We start from the raw sequence: 24,538 nt of genomic DNA, 5'->3' as shown, positions 1-24,538 counted from the left end.
GTGGTACCTCCTATCTCAAAGCCCACCCCCTAGGAAACCGTTGCCCCGAGTGAGGAAGCCCAACCTACACTCGGACCGTGGAGTTGATGAAAATGTTAACCTAACCTAACCTAAACTTTCTTAACCTAACATAACTTGAATACGATGGAGTTGATGAGTATATTGACCTACTTAACCTCCTAACCTAACTCAACTTCACACAACACGAGTCTAGACGGTGAAGGTGGTGTGTCTTTACCAATGACTGTGTTCATCCATATGTATGAGACAAATTGATAGATAGATGGATGGTGAAGTTTGGGTGTTTTCGCAGATATCTTTCGTTGGACGTATGTGAATAAGTGACCCCATCCAACCCCATTAAAGAAATATTAAACGATAGACGGAAAAGCTTCTCTCTCTCTCTCTCTCTCTCTCTCTCTCTCTCTCTCTCTCTCTCTCTCTCTCTCTCTCTCTCTCTCACTGATAACTTTGAATATACAAACACAAAAGTACTCGACTAAAAATTAACTACATAGAAAACACTAAGGCGTATATTCCTTCCACTACATCAAACTTTCGCCGTATTACTCAGTCACATGAAAAAGAATAATAATGGACTGAAATGGAGCTTATCTGTATCAACATCCATAACTCCTTTAAGATATTTCAGAAGACTCGGTTTTTTGTCCTTGTCTTTTTTTTTTAAATATCTTTCCTGAGACAGTATGTTTTTACCAGACGAGAAAAGCGTGCACCGGATACCTCTCGTAAAAGAATATGCTGCTCACGGCCTGAATTGACTTTACCTGTCCCCACGTGAACGGTTCCTCCTCCCGTAATATTACACACAAGGTTAGATTACCAGAAGTGCATGGCCACACTTCGTACGCTGCGTCTCGTTCTCTGCCTCGCTTCCACCCCCACGTCTCTCTCCTCACTGCTGCCAAGAAACAAGGTGGCGTCTCTATCACACACAAGGTTACGTATAGGTTACCAGAACTGCATCACCAAACTTCATACGCTGCGTCTCCTCAGTCTCGCTTCCCCCTTCTCTCTCTCGCTTCCCCCCGTCTCTCTCCTCACTGCTGCCAAGAAATAAGGTGGCGTCTTTCTCCTTGAAGGTTAATTTCCTGTGAAGAAGAATGGAGGAAAGCGAAAGGTTTAAAGTGCACTGTGAAGGGAAGAGAGAACGAGTCTGAGGATTGGAAAGGATCTCATAGGGGAAGACTTGGGCCGTAGTAGGGTGTAAGAAGTGAAAGGGTGGTTTTGGAGTGGTGGAAAAGGGGATTTGTGAAGAACGGGGAGGGAGACCAAACGGTAGGAAGTGCTGGGAAGGACGACGAGGTTAGGTTGGTGCTGCAAAGGTGATGGAGGACGAGGAGAAGCCAGGAGTGTGGATGAAAAGCCAAACTAAAGCACAAGAAGCTGAAAAAGAAAAAAAAAATAGAAAAAAAAAAACTTTGAGATACAGATTAGAATATTGGGTCTGTTAAGCTGCTTACCACACACACACACACACACACACACACACACACACACACACACAAATACACGAGGCAGCAGCAGCATCTAAATCAAGGCATGACGCAACACCACTGCAAATCCCATGAGTTCGTGAACCCCTTAACCCTACAACACCACCACCACCACCACCACTACTACTACATCCACCACCACCCCCGCCACTACTTCTATCACTAGGAGGCGAGGCTGGCGGGTCTCCGTGGTTACAGTAATGCTTTTAAGGCGATTAGCTGAGCGAGGCGGGCAAGGGAGGGGCCGCTGAGTGCTGAGAGGCTGCGTTCTGGCTCACTGCTACCCTCCGTCTGCTGGTGGAGAGAGAGAGAGAGAGAGAGAGAGAGAGAGAGAGAGAGAGAGAGAGACAGACAGACAAACAGACAGAGACAGAGAGACACAGAGAGAGACAGACAGACAGACAGAGAGAGAGAGATACTGCTGCTGCCAAACGTCCATTAAGTCAAGCTACATTAATTTTGAATATACCCTTCATATACACCAAAAACTTTTCACCGTTCCTCCACGCAAGGCTATTATACTGAGAAGCAGAGGGGGCGCCAGAGCATGTAAGAGGTTGCTGCTGCTGACTTCACGTGACGAGATTGATGGAAACGCTGTCTGTACTTCCCTCTATCTAGAAACTGAATTAAATAAGTCATGTATGTTTCGCAATGTTGATGTTAGTAATGTCGCTCGTCCTTGTGTGTGTGTGTGTGTGTGTGTGTGTGTGTGTGTGTGTGTGTGTGTGTGTGTGTGTGTGTGTGTGTGTGGCGCTTAGTTCTTTGATCAGGTGATGCAGTAGCGCGGCGAGGATTGGTATGAGAGTGAATGGACGGGTATGCAGTGCAGCTGAAGGGGCGCATCATCATGAGTAGTGTTAATGTACCCATCTGACCTTGAGGGAAGGAGTGAGGGGCGAGCAGTGGCGCTATGTAGAGTAGTACTAATAGTTGTAGCAGTAGTAGTAGTAGTAGTAGTAGTAGTAGTAGTAGTAGTAGTAGTAGTAGTAGTAGTAGTAGTAGTGGTAGTAGTAGTAGTAGTAGTAGTGAGAGTAGTAGTGGTAGTAGTAGTAGTAGTAATAGTATTAGTAGTAGTAGTAATAGTAGTAGTAGTAGTAGTAGTAAAGGTGGTGGTAATAGTTGTAGTAGTGGCAACAGTCTTAGCGGTAGTAATAGCAGCTGTTGTGGTGGTGGTGGTGAGGCACTGCACATTCACAAGACGCTGGTAACACTCCCCTGAGCAGTGAGGCGATCTTCCATCATTAAAACTGGTGTACCCATCACTTAACGAGAACTCTGCTACATCTCCCACACTCTTATACGGTTTGATGTGTACAGGCCGCCGTGGTACAGTGGATCCGACGATTTTCCAAGCGCACGAGTTCGAATCCTGTCCACGGTCCGAGTGTAGGTTGGGCTTCCTTACCCGTGAAAAGCCCACATGGTATAAATAAAAAAAAAAAAATAAAGAGCCTGGCGTTGTCAAATTTCTTAAGGCCGAGGCAGATAGATAAGCACAGTACGCTGATAGTAATAAGACTACTAGCTCTTTTTTTTTTGGGGGTGGGGAGAAGAATGGGGATGGCAAATAGGGGAAGCTGACCAAGTGACCAAGAGCAATAAAAGAAAATAAAAAGAAAAGGCCCACTTGATTGCCAGTTCCCTGAAAGATTAAGAGTGTTAGACAAAAATCTGGGACAAATGCTCGCACAGAAGACGCTCATAGAAATTATCTCTTACCATCATGGACTCGTAATGTTCTCGACTTAAAGAATTTTGGGCATCTTTTTTTTTTTTTTCTTATGGTTTCAGAGCATCTCCCACAGAACTTGTCTCCGTGGTCTCAATAGGTTATGATCTGGAACGCGCCCTTTATTTTGTCAGTATAGAATAGATTATGCACTGGAGTTCTTTAATGAGGCGGCAGTATATATAAAAAAAATGTAATAATCTCTCTCTCTCTCTCTCTCTCTCTCTCTCTCTCTCTCTCTCTCTCTCTCTCTCTCTCTCTCTCTCTCTCTCTCTCTCTCTCTCTCTCTCTCTCTCTCTCTCTCTCTCTCTCTCTCTCTCTCTCTCTCTCTCTCTCTCTCTCTCTCTCTCTCTCTCTCTCTCTCTCTCTCTCTCTCAACCTTACCTTGGCAATACTCTTCACCCTGGTACCTGCTCTAATTACTTGTGTGTGGGGAAGGGGGCACAAACATTAACCCCTTCAATACCGAGACGCATTTTTACCATGATTTTTGGGTGTGATAAGACGATTTTATTTGCATTAGGAACGCTCTATGGAGGCCAAAAGATTAATGGCCAGAGTCTTTACTATTTCAATCCCCACACAAGTTTCTGAAGCTGTATAAAATCACTTAAATAGTAGCCAGAATGAATATGAAAGCGCGTCACGGTACTGTAGGGATTAAGGATAGACATCACGAAATATTCTAAAGGAAATACGAGTTCTGTTATGACAAAAAACACGACGCTTGTTAGATCACCAACCAGACTTCTATAATGAGGAAACTTTGACATGTGCTTAATTTGCTGGATGGACTGGAACTTGGCTGAGGGTGAGGTGTGCAAATTACCACTACTACTTCTCTTCCACCTCCTCCTCCTCCTCCTCCTCCTCCTCCTCCTCCTCCTCCTCCTCCTCCTCCTCCTCCTCCTCCTCCTCCTCCTCCTCCTCCTCCTCCTCCTCCTCCTCCACCTCATTACACATTGGATTGGAACTTGGCTGAGGATGAGGTGTGCAAATTACCACTACTACTACTCTTCCACCTCCTCCTCCTCCTCCTCCTCCTCCTCCTCCTCATCATCATCATCATCATCATCATCACACACCTGCGTTATGACAAGCGTTTGTCCTATAATATGATGCATTCGTTATTTTTTTCTATTATTTCATTCATTTATTTATTTTTGTGTTATTTTATCCATTACCTATACCTACTCCCCTCTCACGCTCTCTTTTCATATTTTTATTGTCTATATTATTCATGACATTTTATATTTTGTTACATGTATGTAGGTCAAATGTTTGTCTGTCGCGGCAAGAAGTGCAGGGACCCCTCGTGAATGCACTCAGTTGTTCTATTTAGCTGATGTTGGAAGTTAATCTTATTATTAACGTTGCGCTGTGTGTATTCAAGAACGACTTATCATGTGCTCATTATGCATATTTGTTCATTTGTTGCTTTACAGTTATTTCGCTCATGTCTATCTTTTTTTTCTTATCATTATTACGTTATGTTTCTCACGCTGTGTTCCTTACATTGACTTGACTGTCGCCATTTACAACCACTGTACTATACCTAAGGGCAATATATTTTATGTCTCGAGTAGACTAGAGTAACTAACGCAGCCAGTAGACCCAACAACCCAGGGCGCCACCTCTGCTTTCTAGTACGTCAGGTCACTGCATGGTTCGCCAATCCTGTGCTGCACCAAAAGATGCCTGACCAATTTGCTGGCCTGAGATTGTGCTGGATGTATATTTTTTTCTTAATGATTTTTTAGTATATGGCCTCACTACCTTGAGCGTCTGTACGCGGATGTAATCAGCCTCTCCCTTGGAAGATGATGGCCTTGCTTCCGGGCCAAGATGGGAAGGTTGCCTTTACGTGGCGACTTATAACACTCTATGCCAGGTTAATTAATTTCGTGGCCGCAACATCTTAAATTAAGTCGTTTCACACCGTCACTCTCAGGTTGGGCTTAAAGGTGAAACTCTGATGAGGAAAAATGACCTTAAGAATTTGCTAGTTTATATATATATATATATATATATATATATATATATATATATATATATATATATATATATATATATATATATATATATATATATGTGTGTGTGTGTGTGTGTGTGTGTGTGTGTGTGTGTGTTTTGTGTATATATATATATATATATATATATATATATATATATATATATATATATATATATATATATATATATATATATATATATATATATATATATATATATATATATATATATATATATATATATATATATATATATATATATATATATATATATATATATATATATATATATATATATATATATATATATATATATATATATATATATATATATATATATATATATATATATATATATATATATATATATATATATATATATATATATATATATATATATATATATATATATATATATATATATATATATATATATATATATATATATATATATATATATATATATATATATATATATATATATATATATATATATATATATATATATATATATATATATATATATATATATATATATATATATATATATATATATATATATATATATATATATATATATATATATATATATATATATATATATATATATATATATATATATATATATATATATATATATATATATATATATATATATATATATATATATATATATATATATATATATATATATATATATATATATATATATATATATATATATATATATATATATATATATATATATATATATATATATATATATATATATATATATATATATATATATATATATATATATATATATATATATATATATATATATATATATCTTTCATTTCCTTCATACGATCGTGTTCGGAATAAGCAGACCAAAATATATATATAATTGTAAAGGTCTTGAGTCAAAGGCGAACTGATATTTGAATTTCTTGATTTCTTTTCACTTTCTTCGTGTTCAGCATAACAACCAGGCAAAGACAATGAACTTCTCGAATTACAGATCATAACCGAGTGGGAAATCATACCTTGCAATATTACATTATTTCAGTAGTAATAGTAGTAGTAGTAGTAGTAGTAGTAGTAGTAGTAGTAGTAGTAGTAGTAGTAGTAGTAGTAGTAGTAGTAACGGTAGTAGTAGTAGAAGTGGCAGTAGTAGCAGTGGTAGTGGTGGTCGTGGTGATGGTGGTGGTGGTGGTAGCAGTAAAAGTAGCAGTAGAATTCATCAGTCAGTCAATCACTCGATCACAGCTTTACTTTTAAACATATGTATCAGAACACATATAAGTTATGACGCAAAAAGTAAAAAAAAGAACAAATATTACGTGTTGCAAGAAGAGCCATTCATTAATGCAGAGAATGTTATGTCTGGTTTTTCACGCAAGAGGTCTAGCCAAGGACAACAACAACAAAGAAAAATTATTACCAGATAAGGTTGTGAGTTTCACCGAGACCTTTACAGTATTTTGTCTGTACCTTGGCTGTGTTGTGATTGGGCAGCAGTTCGCCCCGCCGTGGTGTGACTGCTGCCAGTGGGTGATGGGTGGCGCTCCTGGTATACACTCTTTTCTTTTTTCTTTTTATTTATACCATGTGGGCTTTTCACGAGAATTTATGAGGGGATACTTTTTGGGGTACCTCCTATCTCAAAGCCCAGCCGCTAGGAAACCGTTGACCCGAGTGAGGAAGCCCATCCTACACTCGGACCGTGGACAGGATTCGAACTCGTGCGCTTGGAGACCCCTCGGACCCCAAAGCACGCGGGGTTCCACTGCACCACGGCGGCCCCTGTCTTTGCTCTGTCACTCCTTTGTCCGTCCTTCGTCAACCTCCGTGGCACTGTAATATTGTTTCCATGGAGATTCAGATGAAAAGAAAAATAGCCAAAGGTACTAATTGTTTTGTCTTTTGTGCTACACAGACATTAGAATAAAAAAATATGAAAAAAAACTTGTAAAATGTTAAAGGTATTGAAGGGAAAATTTGTGTGGCAGTGAAAGGGTTATTTATCTGGACTCTTTAAAGAAAAATTTTGATAATATTTAAGTTAAAAGTTGGACACCATAGGCAGGTCTGCAGTAAGACATCAAAAGGATATGAACGATTACCTTTATCTATACTGCTTGAATCCCTTTGGACATCATCAAGACATCAAAGCAGCAATCCACGCAACGATACCCTATCTCTGAAAGTTAGAAAAACAAAGTTGTGCTCAGAATACTAAATAGAGATCACCACATCCAAGATAAGACTCGATGCCTTTGAGTGCCATCAGTCCTTCCCTCCGTAAACATCACACATAGGACGTCCTGCTCCATCAAAGTAAGTTATTAGTTTGCGGAGCACGTGAAATCTAAAGCCGAATGAGGTTAAAGGAGAGAATGAGAGAGATTAAGAAGAGGAGGATAAAGCCGAATGAGGTGAAAGGAGAGAATGAGAGAGATTAAAGAAGAGGAGGATAGAGAAGCGAATGAGAAACCAATGAAAACTAAAGATTGAATGAGTAGATAAGGGAGACGGAAAACAAGGAAGAGGAGGAGAATGGAGGGATGAAGAGAAAGAGGAAAGAGTAAAGGCTGTACTTGTTGCTATGGTGACGCGTTGGTGGGAGGTATTCGTACTTGGCGCTACTCTGATACCCTTGTTTTGAAACGGTTTGCTCTCTCACTATGACTGTTTTCAAAGGCCACAGAGATAATTAGCCTGGTTCAAGAAAGTGTTTTTTTTTTCTCTCTTTTTTTTCCAAGTAATAGGTTAGATATCTTGTTGATTTATCACAAAAGAACACTCAAAAGACCTTGTAAACATACGAGTAGAGCTCTTTTCAAAGTAGTCGAAGTGCAGCGTAAAAGAATTTCAGAATATAGTCATAAAGACGAAAAAGAAGGAGGAGGAGGAGGAGGCAGCAGCAGTAGCAGTAGTAGTTGTTGTGGTGGTGGTGGTATTGGTAGTAGTGGTGGTGGAGACATGAATTAAGGGATCACTTGATGTAAACAGAAGGAGGAAAGGAAGAAGGGGAAGGCAGTGGTGGTGGTGGCGGTGGAGGAGACATGAATTAAGAGTTCACGTCTTGATATAAAGGAAAATGAGAGGAGGCAGTAGTATTTGTAGTGGTGGTGGTGGTGGTGGTAGAGGACACATGAATTAAGGGTGCACTTCATGTAGAAAGAGAGAAAGGAGAGGGAGAGGGAAGAGCAGAAGGTACAGGTAATGAGTACCAGTAGTGGATAAGGTGGTAAGCGTGGGATCGGGTAGACGTCCATGTGTAGATTTGAATCCCACCACGTGCCGCCCTGAAACTTTGCCATTTGTCGAGTGGTTTAAAGATATCTACATGTCACTATGGTACCCAGGTTCTAGGTGGAGGTATAATTCCCTTACACCAAAGATGTGCTTAGGTGGTGATATGGGCCCTAATTTGGCTACCACTATAAATATAATTGGCTGCGCCGCTAATGGGTGGAATCTGGACAGTGCTTCCCATACTCTTCAAGTGAACCTACAGGCGCTATAGGCCATAACACTAAAAAAAAGAAAAAAATCTAAGGTGGAATATCAAGGTAAATCCCTCCTGGCAATACGTGTTCTCAGAGGATTTCATTTCCATTCACTTATTTTCCACTAAGCAGTATCTGAGAACTGCACTCTTATTTAATATGTGTGTGTGTGTGTGTGTGTGTGTGTGTATGTTATATGAAGGCTTCTACGCACGAACTCGCATCTTATCACGTCACACATTTAGTCTGTTCTTGTTATGTTGTTGTTTTTGCGTCGTTATTTTCGAGTGTTGGGTGCTGTTTGGTTGTACTGAATGGCAGATATATATATATATATATATATATATATATATATATATATATATATATATATATATATATATATATATATATATATATATATATATAAATGTGTGTGTGTGTGTGTGTGTGTGTGTGTGTGTGTGTGTGTTTCGTGGTGGGGGTGTGCGACATTGACTGTGATAGATATCAGTCTCTCTCTCTCTCTCTCTCTCTCTCTCTCTCTCTCTCTCTCTCTCTCTCTCTCTCTCTACCATCCTCTCTTTCCTCTCCCTTGATCTTTCCTCCTACAGGATTAACCAATACATCGTCTCGTCTGCCCACCATTACTCAAGGAAACCAGAACCTGGGCTTCGATACAGGGACTGGCCACCTCCAGGGATCGTCGGAGGTCGCCCAGAGCCGCTCGTAGCAACAAACTGGGGAAAGAGGCGGCGGGGATGGCGTAGAGGCGTATATTGTGTGGTGCTGGGGCTGTTGCTGGCGGAGATAGGAAAGTGGGCTACCGTACAGGCAATAGGATTATGAGAGATGAGTTAAGATAGTGGTGAAAAGAGTGGATGGTGGTGGTGGCGGTGGTGGTGGTGGGAAAGTGAATGTTGTGTCTCATGTGGATGTGGAAGTTTTGGGTTTTGTGTAAGTAATCTTATTTTTGTTTTAAGTATACTGGATGTTTATTTTGGGGGATATTTTTTTTTTATATAGGAAAGAGGGTCAGCCGAGGGCAAAAAAAACAGAAAAGATTAAAAAAGGCCCACCTGAGTCCTGCCTGACTCTCTACAAAGAGGAAAAGCGTCAGCCAAAGTTAGGGAGCAAATGCCTCGATACCTCCCTCTTAACAGAAGACAACTTGTAGGAAGTCGGAAATACAGATGCAGGGAGGGAGTTCCAGAGTTTACCAGTGAAAGGTATGAATGATTGAGAGTACTGGTTAACTACGTATAATGTGTTTTTGAAGTCATAAACTAAAAATGAAGGGACTGCCAGCAATAAAATTAATTAACCAAATAAATCTACACCAAACCTAACCTAACCTAACCTAACCCAACCTAACCTAACCTAACCTAACCTAACCTAACCCAACCCAACCCAACCCAACCCAACCTAACCTAACCTAACCTAACCCAACCCAACCTAACCCAACCCAACCCAACCTAACCCAACCCAACCCAACCCAACCTAACCTAACCCAACCTAACCCAACCCAACCTCCCAACCCAACCCAACCCAACCTAACCCAACCTAACCCAACCTAACCTAACCTAACCTAACCCAACCTAACCCAACCTAACCTAACCCAACCTAACCCAACCTAACCCAACCTAACCTAACCCAACCTAACCCAACCCAACCTAACCCAACCCAACCCAACCTAACCCTAACCTAACCTAACCCAACCCAACCCAACCCAACCCCAACCCAACCCAACCCAACCTAACCCAACCTAACCTAACCTAACCAAACTTGACCTGACCTAACCTAACCTAACCTAACCTAACTTGACCTAACCCAACCTAACCCAACCTAATCCAACCTAACCTAACCCAACCCAACCTAACCTAACCCAACCTAACCCAACCTAACCTAACCAAACCTAACCCAACCTAACCCAACCTAACCCAACCTAACCTGACCTAACCTAACCTAACCTAACGAAACCTCTCAGATGAAGGCATTAATGCAGTACTTCAATATTATCCAAAGTTCTGAATACCCTTCATGTCTTGCTTCGTAATGCCAAGCGTGGCTTAGCACTATCTGGTTCGCTGCTGGTCGGTCTTCATTCACGTTCCTTTGTATTGGCAGTAACGGTGGTGATGGTGGTGGTGGTGGTGGTGGTGGTGGAAGTGGAGGGATATGAAGTTGGGTTAAGGGGACGGATTACTCTGTTACTGGTCGGTCTTTCTTTGTGTTCCTTTCTGATGGTGGTGGTGAACTGTAATGTATATAATATAGGGCTGGTTTGTCTCCTACTTTCCGCTCTTCCTTTGTGTTCGTTCGTAGTGGTGGTAGAAGTATCGGTGGGTGTATTGGTGGTGGTGAAGGAACATGAAGTGATCTATTAGGTATCGATCTTCCCATCCACACCACCACCACCACCACCACCACCACCACCACCACCACCACTTCCTTCATCTCCATCTCTGCTCTACCTGTTACACGCTAGATTCAAATGTGATGAGTATTGGGGTCCACATTTGATTGTAGGAATAGAGGGGGAACGGTGGGGTATACCTTGTGCGTGTGTTTCGGGGAGGGAGGAGGAGTTGGCGCGTGGTGTATCACTTTACCAACATTCCCGCTTTGGTTCAGGTAATAGCGATGCGAAGATATGTGTGGGGGTGAGAAACGGGTGCAGTACAGTTGACGTGACGCAGCATCATGAATGGTGCCTAAGGTATGCTCTCGTCTGTCCTTGAGGGGAGGGCTGAGGGCCGAACAGTGGCGCTCTGTAGGACGGTAGTAGTAGTAGTAGTAGTAGTAGTAGCTGTTGTTGTTGTTGTTACTGTAATAGTAGTAGTAGTAGTAGTAGTAGTAGTAGTGCGGCATCATTCTCTCTCTCTCTCTCTCTCTCTCTCTCTCTCTCTCTCTCTCTCTCTCTCTCTCTCTCTCTCTCTCTCTCTCTCTCTCTCTCTCTCTCTCTCTCTCTCTCTCTCTCTCTCTCTCTCTCTCTCTCTCTCTCTCTCTTCTCTCCACCTACTCCCTCCACTAACCTTTCCTACTCTTCTTTCTCTTGCTCTCCCTACCCTCCCATCCACCCTTCCCCGTCTCTCTTCCTCCCCCTGCTACCTATATGCATAATTCACGACCTGCTCTCCATCACTTCGCGTTGTCTTCTCACCAGAAAACCTCCCTGTAACACTTATAAGGCAACGATAAAGACAATTCAAGACCTAAAACAGCTCCACCATTACTGCTCTCAACATTCCAGGCAGTTCTTGAGCCCCTATCACCTCATGTGTGTTGGGTCACAGACGCAATGCAGAGAAGATCAAGAACACAAAAGGAAGAATATATATAATAGAACTCTGGAAACGAAGAAAAACGCAAAATATTAAGGGTTTTTTGGGGGGAGAATAGAAAGAAAATAATGCGCAGAATACAGATATAAGAAAAGAAAACTTCACATCAATTATGAAAGCGAAGGAGAAATTGTTAAAAAGGAAAGTTAAGGAGTATTGACGAGAGCAGCAAGATAGCGATGCACAGAACACACACACACACACACACACACACACACACACACACACACACACACACACACACACGTCTCAAGGTGAGGGATGGAGGCAGCAACGTATCAATGTATATAGTAAAGGCGATTGAACAGTCAGTAAGGAAGTTTGACGAAACCCTTTACATACACTATTAGATGAAAAACGAGGAGAAAGTGACGGACAAGAAAATGAAGGAATTACAAGAAAGAGGAAAGAAAATAAGTAAACTGAACACTCACTTCTTCAATTCAATGTAGCGAAGAAGAAGAAGAAAGAGAGGAATGCATTAATAAAACCTAACCTAACCTTACCTAACCAAAATCACAATGAAACCAAACTTAACCTTACCCAGGCCAACCCAGACCTAACCTAACCAAAGGAAACTAAATTGAACTGAACCACAAACCCCACAAAACGTAACTAAAACGAACCTAAGCTCACCAAACCTAAATGAAACCAAACCAGGCTGAATTCTAACTTAATAGGAAGAGAAAAGACAGTAGGTAAACTGAACTCTCACTGAACCGTCTCTTCAATACAATGTAATGAAGAAGAAAGAGTAGAACACGTTAATGCAAACACGACACTTCCCAACCTCCAATATCATTACTTTACTTCTCGTAGTGACTTGTTATATTTTCCCAAGAATCGAGGCATATCTACAATTGCCATAAGTCGCTATGATTATTTCCACGAGGCTGTCATTGTTCAGGTTATTTTCCTTGTAGCCGTTCAGTTAACCAAGCGGGAAGAGGGAAAATTGCTGGAAACAGAAAGAATAGATAAACAGAAGATGGTAAGCGATGGAAGAAGAAGAAGAATAGGAAATAACTAAAGGAAATTGTGTTGTGGTGATTGAAGTGATGTGTCTGGAAGGAGGAAAAAAAGAGAGAGTGATAAAGAAGGGATGGAAAAGGAATTATAAAGACAAGAGAAGAAGAGAAGAGAAGAAAAAAGAAGATTAAAAAAAAAAGAGGTGAAAAAGGGACACTTGGAAAGGAAGAGAAATGTATTGAACTAAAACAAAGGAAATGACGTGTTTAGAAAGCGAAGAAGAAAGACTAGTAAGGAAAATTAAAAGCAAGACAATATATCTGAGAGAAAAGAAAACTGTCGTAGTAATAAAGAAAAAAAAACGAATTAATATGTTTGGAAGAGAAAAGAGATAAATTTAGGAAAGAGAAGAAACTGAAAGACAAAGAAAGGGAAAAAGAGGAATTTGAAGAAGTAAAAAAGGTGAGAGAGAGAGAGAGAGAGAGAGAGAGAGAGAGAGAGAGAGAGAGAGAGAGAAGTGGAAGAAGGGAGACAGGAACGGCGTGTTGTAGGTCAGCGCTGTCCGGTGTCCGCCTTGTCTCTCTGCCCCTGAGCAACTGACATGTGTAACCCTAACTTTTTAATGACATTCATGACGCACGGATAACTTATACCTTCGGGGACACAGAGTGCTACACAGAGATGCGGGGTCGATGTGCTGAGCGGTATGATGCGTAAAATAGAAATGTAAAAGGGTGTTTATGAAAATCGGACGCACAAAATATAGAAATGCGTAGAAATGCACCGTTGGAAAGCAGGAGAAGAGGAAGGCATATGATGTGTTGCCAAGCTGTGATTATGTGCACGATATGATACAGTGGGCCTTTTTTTTTTTTTTTGCCATGTTTCGTTGCCAGCTGCCCCTCCTGCATAAAAAAAAAATATATATAGAATAATTATTCACTCATAGCATAGAAATAAACTGAAATTCATATATAGGGTATACAGACTTAATGCAGATTTATCCATTGATTACACACTGCAAGATTACTTATAGTGAAGAGCAAGCGAGTGATGAGTCTAATGAACACTGCCTTAGATTCACTATTACTCATTCAGATAATAGAGTCGAGTGTAAACAAAAAAAATCTGGCCCACTTTGATACAATGTAAACAGACGAGCACACACTTATTCTGACATTTGAGTTCACACAGCATCCATTGCCCTCGTGTATATTATCTCAGCAAATCTGTTTAGCTATTTGTTTTTTTTTTTTTTTATTGCAACTTATGTTTTCTTTATAATTTAAGATGTGTATGTTTCACTTAAGTTATATTTAATATTTGTGTATGAGTTTAACCTCTTTATTATTTATGAGTATATCAGAATCTAGTTTATTTATCATTTATATGCGTATTTCTATATGTACAGAGGAAGGTGAAGGATTAGAAAAGTATCATTAGGAAGAGTCGCACTGAATTCTGAATCGAAGCCTGCTGTGGCAGTGTCGGGGCGGCAGGAGGGGCGAGGCGTGAAGGTAGGGAATTCACTGACCAACAAAATTTATTCATCACCCACTTTAGTTATGGTCGCCGCGTCGCCATTGAGGGTACCAGTGCAAACCAGTAACACTAGATCTCAATATTCGCTTGCGGTATATTTTTTGCTTCATTGTACCAAAAAAAAACATAAACAGTTCTTTATTAATTGTGTGTGTGTGTGTGTGTGTGTGTGTGTGTGTGTGTGTGTGTGTGTGTGTGTGTGTGTGTGCGTGTGTGTGTGTTCCTGTAGCGTCCTTGACTCGCCGCGGCTCAGGGAACATCATCTTTAGGGGTGAGGCGCCTCGTGCACGCTCACACGCCATGCAGGGAAAGGCAGCGGCTGTTATGAAACTTCCTGAGTGGAGCTTGTAGTAAGACCCGGGGGTGTCGGGAGTGTTGGAGAGGAGGAGATAGTGTGAGGAAAGAGAGATAGTGTGAGGCAAGAGAGATAGTGATGGTAAAGGAAGGCGTGGGAAGGGGAAAGGAGATAAGTACTGAGGAAGACCAGGTGTCCCGCGCATTCTCATTCACGTCACGTTATCATTTTCATTTAATTTTCGTTGAAGGTCGTTCAGGAAGACCACCACCGCCTTGAATGACAGTCGTCCCTTAAAGCACAGAGGAAAGCAATAGTATCTTAACACCTGCACTTGACTTATTTGTCGGGATATGAAGAGAGACACCACTTTGATATCGCCCCACGGCATCCCTGAGGCTTGCAGGCTTACCAAGAGTGACACGTGGCCCAGGCAGCAGCAGCAAGGCCGCTTCACTCCCTCCCTTCTCCCTCTTTCCTCCCTCCCTTCCCCCACCACCACGCATCAGCATCAAATGATTCATGCAGATATATTGTGATGTTGCACATGCATGATTGTTTTATTGCGTGAAGGCTGGTGTTCGCTGAAAAATCTGTACAGCTTAGGCAATGCTGGAAAATGCGTTGTGTCTGCCCCCGTTGTGAGTCTGGTGTACGTGGGCTGATGTCAAAGATTACATTTTCTTTTCTTTTTTTCTATTTTTGCCGCATGAAAGCCTGCATATTACGCTTCCTAATAACTTGGACTCGTATTTGAAACTCTTCAGACTCTCATAAGGGCAACATGTTTTTCAATCTCTTCAATAGTGAGACGCATTTTATCATGATTTTTGGGTGTGATTAGACGATTTTGTATACGTTAGGAAAGGTCTATGGAGGTCAGAAGATTAATGGCTAGATTCTTCACTAGTTCAATCCCACACATAAGTTTCTGAAGCTGTATAAAACCAACAAATAGTAAGCAGAATGAATATGAAAACGCGGAAGAGGTTAAGGAAAATAAACTGATGATGCAGAATTCTTGTTCAACCAGGCACTGGTATCAGCAAACCTCCTTGAGTGATGGAGATCAGACACGAGATAAATGTAACAGTGAAAGCGACGCCACGTTCCTACAAAAACAAACAATAGTATGAATGGCTCATCTTTAAGATATCGCCAGGCATAGTAACTCTTTATCTACGTATTTCCTTATCCTACATGACCTCAAGACGATCCATTTATAGGAAGAGCAGTAAAACGCAACAATCCAGACGTGATTTTCCTTGTCCTTATCACCACCACAAGCAACCTTAATACTTTCTCTTCCTTATCTCCATCAAGTATCAGGTTTCGGGATTCGTAACATCAATATCCCATAAATTAAAAAGTCTGGTCGGTATTCGATAACAATTTAGTCTCTTGTCTCAGTTAGTTTTAATTACGAGGCCCTTGCAGAAGTTGTCGTGGTGTTCAAGGGCGTCTCTATGATTCTGTTGGTTGATGCAGACTTCTTGCCGTTAATGCGAACAAAAACGCTTACAAGAAATCTACGAGTTATCTATGTGGCCTTGAGTTATGTCATGAGAGCCTAAAGGAGATTATCTGCATGAGCGCACCACTTTCTCTCTCTCTCTCTCTCTCTCTCTCTCTCTCTCTCTCTCTCTCTCTCTCTCTCTCTCTCTCTCGTCCATTATCTCCACCAATTTTCTTGATCCCCTCGTTCATTTCCCTTCCTTGTCACGCCTTTCCTCTCATTACCATCCATCCATTCTTAAAGTCAGGTTCAAATACCACCACCCTAACCACCACAATCACCTATTTAGGCCTAATACATCCACGTGTTAAGATTCCTTCCCTCTTTACCAATTACCCCTACACCTTTATATTTCCTTCATTAGCGTCTTGTGTTTGGGGGTGTACAGTGGAACCATGCGTGTTTTGGGGTCCGAAGAGTCTCCAAGTGCACCGGTTCGAATCCTGTCCACGGTCCGAGTGTAGGTTGGGCTTCCTCACTGAGGGCAACGGTTTCCTAACGGGTGGGCTTTCAGATAGGAGATACCCCAGAAAGTGTCCTTGTGTGTGTGTGTGTGTGTGTGTGTGTGTGTGTGTGTGTGTGTGTGTGTGTGTGTGTGTGTGTGTGTGTAAAATAATAATAATAATGATAATAATATACGGTTTATTAAGAATTGAAGTACATACATGCTGAAAATATACATATGGTGATTGGGGGAGGCTTAAGATTGGAACATTAGCTTAGTAGTTTATGGCTCAGACTGTGTTGGTAACGGTGTGTGTGTGTGTGTGTGTGTGTTAGGGGGAGGAGTAGGCCTTTATATTTCTTCTTTATGGCTCTCTTCGCCAAGGTTATTTTATCGCTTTATCTTAGCGGTGCGGTCACTCATTTGTCTTTTCGATCCTGGCGCCGCTGCTCGTTAAGGCACCTCAACCCCCCCCCCTCTCTCTCTCTCTCTCTCTCTCTCTCTCTCTCTCTCTCTCTCTCTCTCTCTCTCTCTCTCTCTCTCTCTTAGTCTTTCCCATTCCACGTGAGTCGCGTCGTTAACCCCCCATCGTTAATTAAACCTTCCTTCGATGACAGGTACTGGGGGAGGAAGAGTGACAGGTACTGGGTGGGGGGAGGAGTGACAGGTACATGGGGGGCAGGAGTGAGAAGAAGAGGCTGAAGAGTGACGATGATAGAAAGAGTGAAAGGGTGTAAGGAAGAGAAAAGGATAGAGATAAAGTTTGAAAAAAGAAGAATTAGGGAAGGAGTAAATTGAAAAAGAGTAGAAATGAAGGAAGGAGAGGAATGGAAGATTGGGATGTGAAGAGAAAAGGACGGAAGGAAGAAAGAGATAAATAAGGTGTGAGGAACAGAATGAAGAAAGAGAAATAGAGATAAGAAGAAAAACGTGTGAATGTCAGAAGGGGAACCACTGGTGGTGAGAAAGAGGAAGACAAAAGAAAGAAAGAAAGAAAGAAAGAAAGGGAGGAAGCAAAGACATCGAAGGAGAGATAAGAAGTAGAAAGAGTTGACAGAGGAAGAGAGAGAAAAAAAAGAAAATATTAGTAAGATAAAGGACAAGAAGACGAAGAGGAGTAAGAAAGAAGTAAGATAACAAGAAAAGGAGTAAAGGAATGAAAAAAAAAAATAATTGAACAGGAAGAAAAAAGTTGCAGAGAGAGAGAGAGAGAGAGGGGGGAGGAAGGAAAAAGCGTCACAAGGGCTTTGGGGGGAGGTTGGGGTGATAACGCGGTGATTCTCCTTTCCTTCCTTGATTGCTCCTCTCCCCACACTTTGTTTATCCTCCCCCACTAATGTAGGGTCCTTAATTGGATCACACCGGTCTCTTTATAAGTCTATGGAGTTATTTTCTCTCCCCAGGGGCAGCCACGCACACCCCTGCCACCCTGCCATGAACCCTGTCACCCTGCAAACTCGCCCTTCATTCTCTGCCCTTATTCTGATCCTCTCTCTGCTGCCCCTTCCTTGCTTATTTTATTCCTCTCTCTCTCTCTCTCTCTCTCTCTCTCTCTCTCTCTCTCTCTCTCTCTCTCTCTCTCTCTCTCTCTCTCTCTCTCTCTCTCTCTCTCTCTCTCTCTCTCTCTCTCTCTCTCTCTCTCTCTCTCTCTCCTCCCTATTCTGTAGTCATCAAAGCTCTTGTAAACATCCTCTCTCTCTCTCTCTCTCTCTCTCTCTCTCTCTCTCTCTCTCTCTCTCTCTCTCTCTCTCTCTCTCCCCACGACAGTTTTCCAAGGCCATAGAGGCGACTAACCAGGTTTTCAAGACAGTTTCTCCTTATAACAATCTAGAAATCTTACCAGTCTATCACCGGAACCATAAAAATACCCTTAAAAACATGAACATCTTTAACTAAAGCCTTTGAAAAGTAGTGATGGAGAGAGAGAGAGAGAGAGAGAGAGAGAGAGAGAGCAAAGCGTTTAAGAATACAGGCGTCTCTCTCTCTCTCTCTCTTGAAGGATTAGCAATGAGGATAATGCTTAGGAGGCTTAAGTGAAGGAATCTTATTTTGTATATCTCTAAACTTTCAAGGCTTTCATTAATAGTAGTAGTAGTAGTAATAATAGTAGTAGTAGTAATAATAGTAGTAGTAGTGGTGGTGGTAAGGCAGAGAAACACAAACTGCAGTGAGGAAGCCCATCCTACACTCGGACCGTGGAAAGGATTCGAACCCGTGCGCTTGGAGACCCTCGGACCCCAAAGCACGCATGGTTCCATTGTACCACGGCGGCTCCCTGTGTATGTATGATGGAATAAACCTAAAAACATCTACAAAATACGAACGGAAAAGAAAAAAAAAGAGGAAAATATACCCACTAGATGTTACAGTTCCTAGTTAGACAGCACAATCTTTGGAGGCGGCTGAAGAACAAGAACAAGAACAAGAACAAGAACAAGAAGAACAAGCCAAGATATCACAGTGTCTTGTCAAAAAGTATAAATGTTCATGTGTTCTGAAATCCTTTTGTTGTCTCACCACTTTCAAAAGGCCACGAAGATGATTAGCCGAGTTTTCCAGACTGTCTCCTCAAATTAATGCAGTAATCTTGCTAATTTGTCACTAAAACCATAAATAAGTCCCTTCAAAGCCCGTGTGTCCTGAACCGGAGCCTTTGAAATAGTGACGGTGTAGCGCAGACGTAAGGGAGAGCTTTCATGGGATTGTTGAGGCTGATAGGGGGAGATAATATTGATAAACGAAGGTTGTGAGGGAGGAGGAGGTTGTAATAAAGGTATATACTAATTAATCTCTCTCTCTCTCTCTCTCTCTCTCTCTCTCTCTCTCTGGTACTTAATCGTCTGGCTGTGCGTCTTTTTTTTTATTGTTTATTTGTCTCGTGTTTTTGTTTCTGTTTTCAATATTGTTTTCAGGTGCCCGTTTTCTCCAGGGTCTGTCATGGGGCACTTCTCTGTTCTAATAGTAATGTTTAGTCCAGTATTTGTGTTTATATTTGTAGATTAACGGGTATCTGTGGTTTATGGTCTTCTCTCTCTCTCTCTCTCTCTCTCTCTCTCTCTCTCTCTCTCTCTCTCTCTCTCTCTCTCTCTCTCTCTCTCTCTCCTTATTCCAATCCGTCAATTTTTCCGTCATTTTTCTCTTTTTTTCCCATTTTCTTTCATTTTTCCCTACATATGTGGATGTGTATGATTTATTGCTGGCTATGAAATTTAAAGAGTATTAATGGCTGAAACATGAATGGGCAGAAGGGGAGGCCGGCGTCTATTTATTTACCCTTCCCCTCCCACATCCCTTCCCTTCCCTTCCCTTCCCTTCTCTTCCTTTCTTATCTTCCTCTATCTTCACTGTCCCTGTTCTTTTTTTTTTTTTTTTTTACTGTCTTCCTCCTTCGTTTTCTTTTTTCTTTGTCACCTTCTCCGTCTATCTATCCACTTTTACCTAATTCCCTCATGATCTTTCTTTTCACCTTCTCCCTTCTTCCCTTCCTTTATCCTATTCTCTTCCTTTTTTCTTCTTCTTTTTTTTTACTCTCTCTATCCTGCCATAGGTATTTCTTCACTTTTTCTGTGTCTATCCACTCTTATCTAATTCCTCCCTCCTTCCCTTCGTTTTTCATTATTCTCTCTTCTTATTTCTACTTTTATTTCTCTCTTTTTACTCTTCCATAGCTTTTGGTTCAGTTTCCTCTTCCTCTCCTTCTTTTGTGAGGGGACAATGAGCGCTCAGGAGTTGCTGGTTGGTGGTCACTAAGCTGCCACGCTCTCGTCATTCTCCGCCTTTGTTGTCTGTGTCTGGCTGCTAGAATATATTTGTGTTGGCCACGCGGTGTTTGCACTTTGTCTCAGGACCTTGTAGTAGTATATAGTTGGTCAGGTGCCCCTACCCGGAATATATTGTTTGTAGCTATGCCCCAGTACACTCTTCCATTTCCTTACCTGCATTAACCTCTTTTCTTCATTTTCCTCTCTCTCTCTCTCTCTCTCTCTCTCTCTCTCTCTCTCTCTCTCTCTCTCTCTCTCTCTCTCTCTCTCTCTTTCGCTTTCATCTCTTTCCTGGTAAACTGTAAGTCTCTCTTTCTCTAACTATCTCCTTTCCCCTCCTCTGCCATCTCGTCTGCTCTGACCTCCCCTCTCCATCTCTAGCCTCCCCTCCCCTGGCTTACCCTACCTCCTAGCCTCCCCTGCCCTAGTCTCCCTTCCCTCAGCCTTCCCTTCTCTGGCCTCCCCTTTCCCTGTCCTCCCCTCACCTCACATTCCGCCAGCACGGTTCAGTAGCCTGTCATTATACGCTCCAGAGGCCCCGGGAAGGCGAGGGTGTGGGCGTGGCAGGTGCACTCAGGCACGCACACGCCCTCAAAAATTTTGCCATTTATCGGGACAGACTCATGCACACAGACAGACCGACAGACAAGCAGACAGACAGACACAGACAGAAACACACACGAACTGCACGTTACTTTGTTTCTTTCTTGACAAACCTCCTGTTGTTCCTCCTCCTCCTCCTCCTCCTCCTCCTCCTCCTCTTTTCTTTCTCTTCCTCCTCCTCCTCCTCCTCTCCTGTTCTTCTTTCTTTTTCTCCTTTTTGTTTTGTTTTCTTCTCCCCAACCTTATCGTCATGCTTCTCTTTTTCTCTCTTCTAATTTTTCTCCTCCTCCTCCTCTTCCTCCTCCTCCTCCTCCTCCTCCTCCTCCTCCTCCTCCTTCTCCTCCTCTTCCTCCTACTCCACCACAAACAATCCAGTAACAATAAAAACTTTACTATCATTTGTTTTTCCTTTGTGTTCTTTTATGATTCTTCACAGTACCACCACCATTATAAACTCAGCACAATACAACCCTACAGCACACCACACACACACACACACACATACGACAATATACCTTTCAGTACCATGACAGCTGAGAGAGAGAGAGAGAGAGAGAGAGAGAGAGAGAGAGAGAGAGAGAGATGAGAGAAGAACAGCATCACCAACAAACATGTGTGCTCTCGACAGGTGCTGCGTCTGGACTGGGCGGCATCAACCCAGAGCTGTACAAGACGGATGAGCTAGAGGGAGACCTGGACCAGTACCCGGAAGACCACATAGGGCGTGTGTGGCTGCAGCTGGAATACCACAGTGAGGCAGAGAAGCTCCTCGTTACTCTCATCAAGGCCAAGAACCTCCCCAGCCGTCTCATTGGCTCCATCAATTCGTGCGATCCTTACGTCAGGTGAGTGAGGAGCGGGTGAGAAATGTAAGGAGGGATAGAGAGTGAGAGAGGAGTAACAGTGGGTGGGTAAGGGAGAGAAGGAGGGAGTTAGTGAAGGAGTGAGTGAGAAGCAGGTGAGAAATGTGAGTGGTTGGATGAAGGAGAGAGGGAGTAGAGTAAGATATGGATGGAAGGAGTGAAGGACGGAGGGTGAGGGAGAGAGGGAGGGAGTTACTGAAGAAGGGAGTGATGGAGGAAGTGATGGAGGGAAGGGAGGGAATAGAGTGAGGGAGAGAGGGAGGAACGGAGCGAGGTAAGGAAGGAAAGGGAGTGAGGGAGGAAATAGTGAGAGATGAAAGGAGGAAGGGAAGAAGGGAATAGAGTGAGGGATGGAGGGAAAGAGGGAAATGAGTGAAGGAAGGAGGGTAAGGGTGAAGGTGAGGGAGAAAGTAGGTTGGCTCTCCTCTTTCAACAACCTCTCCCCCTCCTGCTTTGTTGTCCTTTTCTCCTACCATCACATTAGTTTCCCTAGGTCAGGTCGCCTCGTTGTGGCATCTATTTCTATGGAGCTCTACGTAACTCCTCCTCCTCCTCTTCCTCCTCCTCCTCCTCCTCCTCCTCCTCCTCCTCCTCCTCCTCCTCCTCCTCCTCCTCCTCCTCCTCCTCCTCTATCATCATCCCTTCCTTCAGTCTGCTCACGCTTGGCACAATTTGATCATTTACTGTCAAGGCGCGGGAAGGAACTCGCATCACATCGCATAAACACGTGTTCCTGCTCCTCTTTTTCTCATAAAATCACTCCTCCCACTGCGTTGCGTGTCTTCCTGAGCCCACATTCAGAAACGCTGTGCTCTTTCATCACGGCTGTTTTCAAAGACCCACGGATATTTACACAAAAGTTCTCACGAGTGTTTTTCCTCCTGATAATGTATAAATCTTCTTAATCTGTCAATGAAACGGTAATAGCACCTACAGAACCCTCCCGTGTAATTTAAACTAGAGCTTTTTTTTTTTTCGAAGTAGTGAAGATGCGACGTCAAAGTGTTTCCGAATGCGATCCCTGCCTGCACTGCACTCCGCGACACCTCCAGTTGAGTTTGGCAGCGTCCTTCCACTCCGCACACCGTCAGGCTGCTCAAATATTTGCTCCACTTCCCTCTCCACGTCGGAACGAGTAGGAAGCCCTCGAACCTGTCTTGCGGGAACCCTCCAGCGCCTGAGTAAATTGCCGAATACCGACAAGATAATGCGAAGGGAGGTGAACCGAGATTGGTAGCCCCGGGAAAGGAAGGAGCGGGAGGAGGAGGAGGAGACGAAGGCGGAACAAGGGTGATTCACAAAGCGGAAGGAAAGATGAAAGACAGGCGCTGCGAAACGTGTATAAAGCGAGATATAAGGTTGAAAATGTGGTAATGACACACAGATACTGATGCGTAGAGGCAGTCACACGTAAGGGAGACGAGTAAAGGAAGGAAAGGAAGAAAGGAAGGGAGGGCGATCGTGAATAGTGAGATCAAAGATAGCGAACGGGTAAGAGAGAGAGAGAGAGAGAGAGAGAGAGAGAGAGAGAGAGAGAGAGAGAAAGAGTAGAAACGAGGACGGATAGATATGTACGAGAAACAGGAAAGGAAAACTGACTTACGGAGAGAGAGAGAGAGATCAGAGAGGAAAAGGTTATATATATCTGAGAGAGAGAGAGAGAGAGAGAGAGAGAGAGAGAGAGAGAGAGAGAGAGCAAGGCAGAAAGAGGAGTAGGATGATGTTGAAAGAGATGCTAAGAGGTGATAAAAGTGGTAGACGAGTGATAGGGTTCAGCCGATTTAGAAAGACGAGAAAGACAAAAAAAGAGAATAAAGAGAGTGAGTGAGTGAATGAGAGAAAATGAGACAGTGAGAGTAAGAGTGCCAGTGAAACATTATCTGTAATACAAACTTGTCTCCATTTCATTAATCCTTCTATCTCTTCCCTCTTGATCTTTTTTTCTTTCACTCTCTCTTTCTTTCTCTCTTCTTTCCGTCTCTGTTCCCCATCACCTTCTCGACCACCACCACCACCACCACTACCACCACCATCACTACCTACCTCTCACCCACTCCTCTCGTCGTTTCCCCCTCTGGTTATCAAACAAAGACATGCGTGTCATTATCTTGCGAATAGATAATATACCTCTCAACCGTCTCATGCATAATTAAGTCTCCCTCTCTCTCTCTCTCTCTCTCTCTCTCTCTCTCTCTCTCTCTCCCTCTCTCTCTGGATAGATAGATAGCTAGATAGATACTTACAAATTTACATTATATTAGGGGTAACTTGACCAAAATTCTCAGGACATGACAAGAGATAATAGATAAAAGATAGATAAAAAAAAATATGAAAAAAGAAGATATAAAGGAACTGAGTCTCAAATAGAGAGGAAGATGAATGTATGTTTTTTTTCTCTTTTTATAATATTAATGTCACTTATAGAAGCTATCCTTGTTACTCTCTCTCTCTCTCTCTCTCTCT

At 42.3% G+C, this 24,538-nt stretch overlaps 1 protein-coding gene across 3 annotated transcripts in view; it reads left to right on the top strand.

Moving 5' to 3' along the window:
• The window catches only part of LOC123517683 (synaptotagmin-15-like), a 169,214-nt gene that overhangs the window by 131,665 nt on the left and 13,011 nt on the right, over positions 1-24,538 (top strand). For all 3 annotated transcript variants that reach the window (XM_045278020.1, XM_045278019.1, XM_045278018.1), the window contains one exon: positions 21,841-22,057. In XM_045278020.1, coding sequence (XP_045133955.1) covers positions 21,841-22,057 — 217 coding nt within the window. The remainder of the gene's footprint in view (positions 1-21,840; positions 22,058-24,538) is intronic.

Source organism: Portunus trituberculatus, chromosome 42 (genome assembly GCF_017591435.1).
Source record: "Portunus trituberculatus isolate SZX2019 chromosome 42, ASM1759143v1, whole genome shotgun sequence".
Classification (NCBI taxonomy): Eukaryota; Metazoa; Arthropoda; class Malacostraca; order Decapoda; family Portunidae; genus Portunus; species Portunus trituberculatus.
Note: the sequence above shows the minus strand (reverse complement) of the source record. Positions and strands in the feature narration are given on the sequence as shown.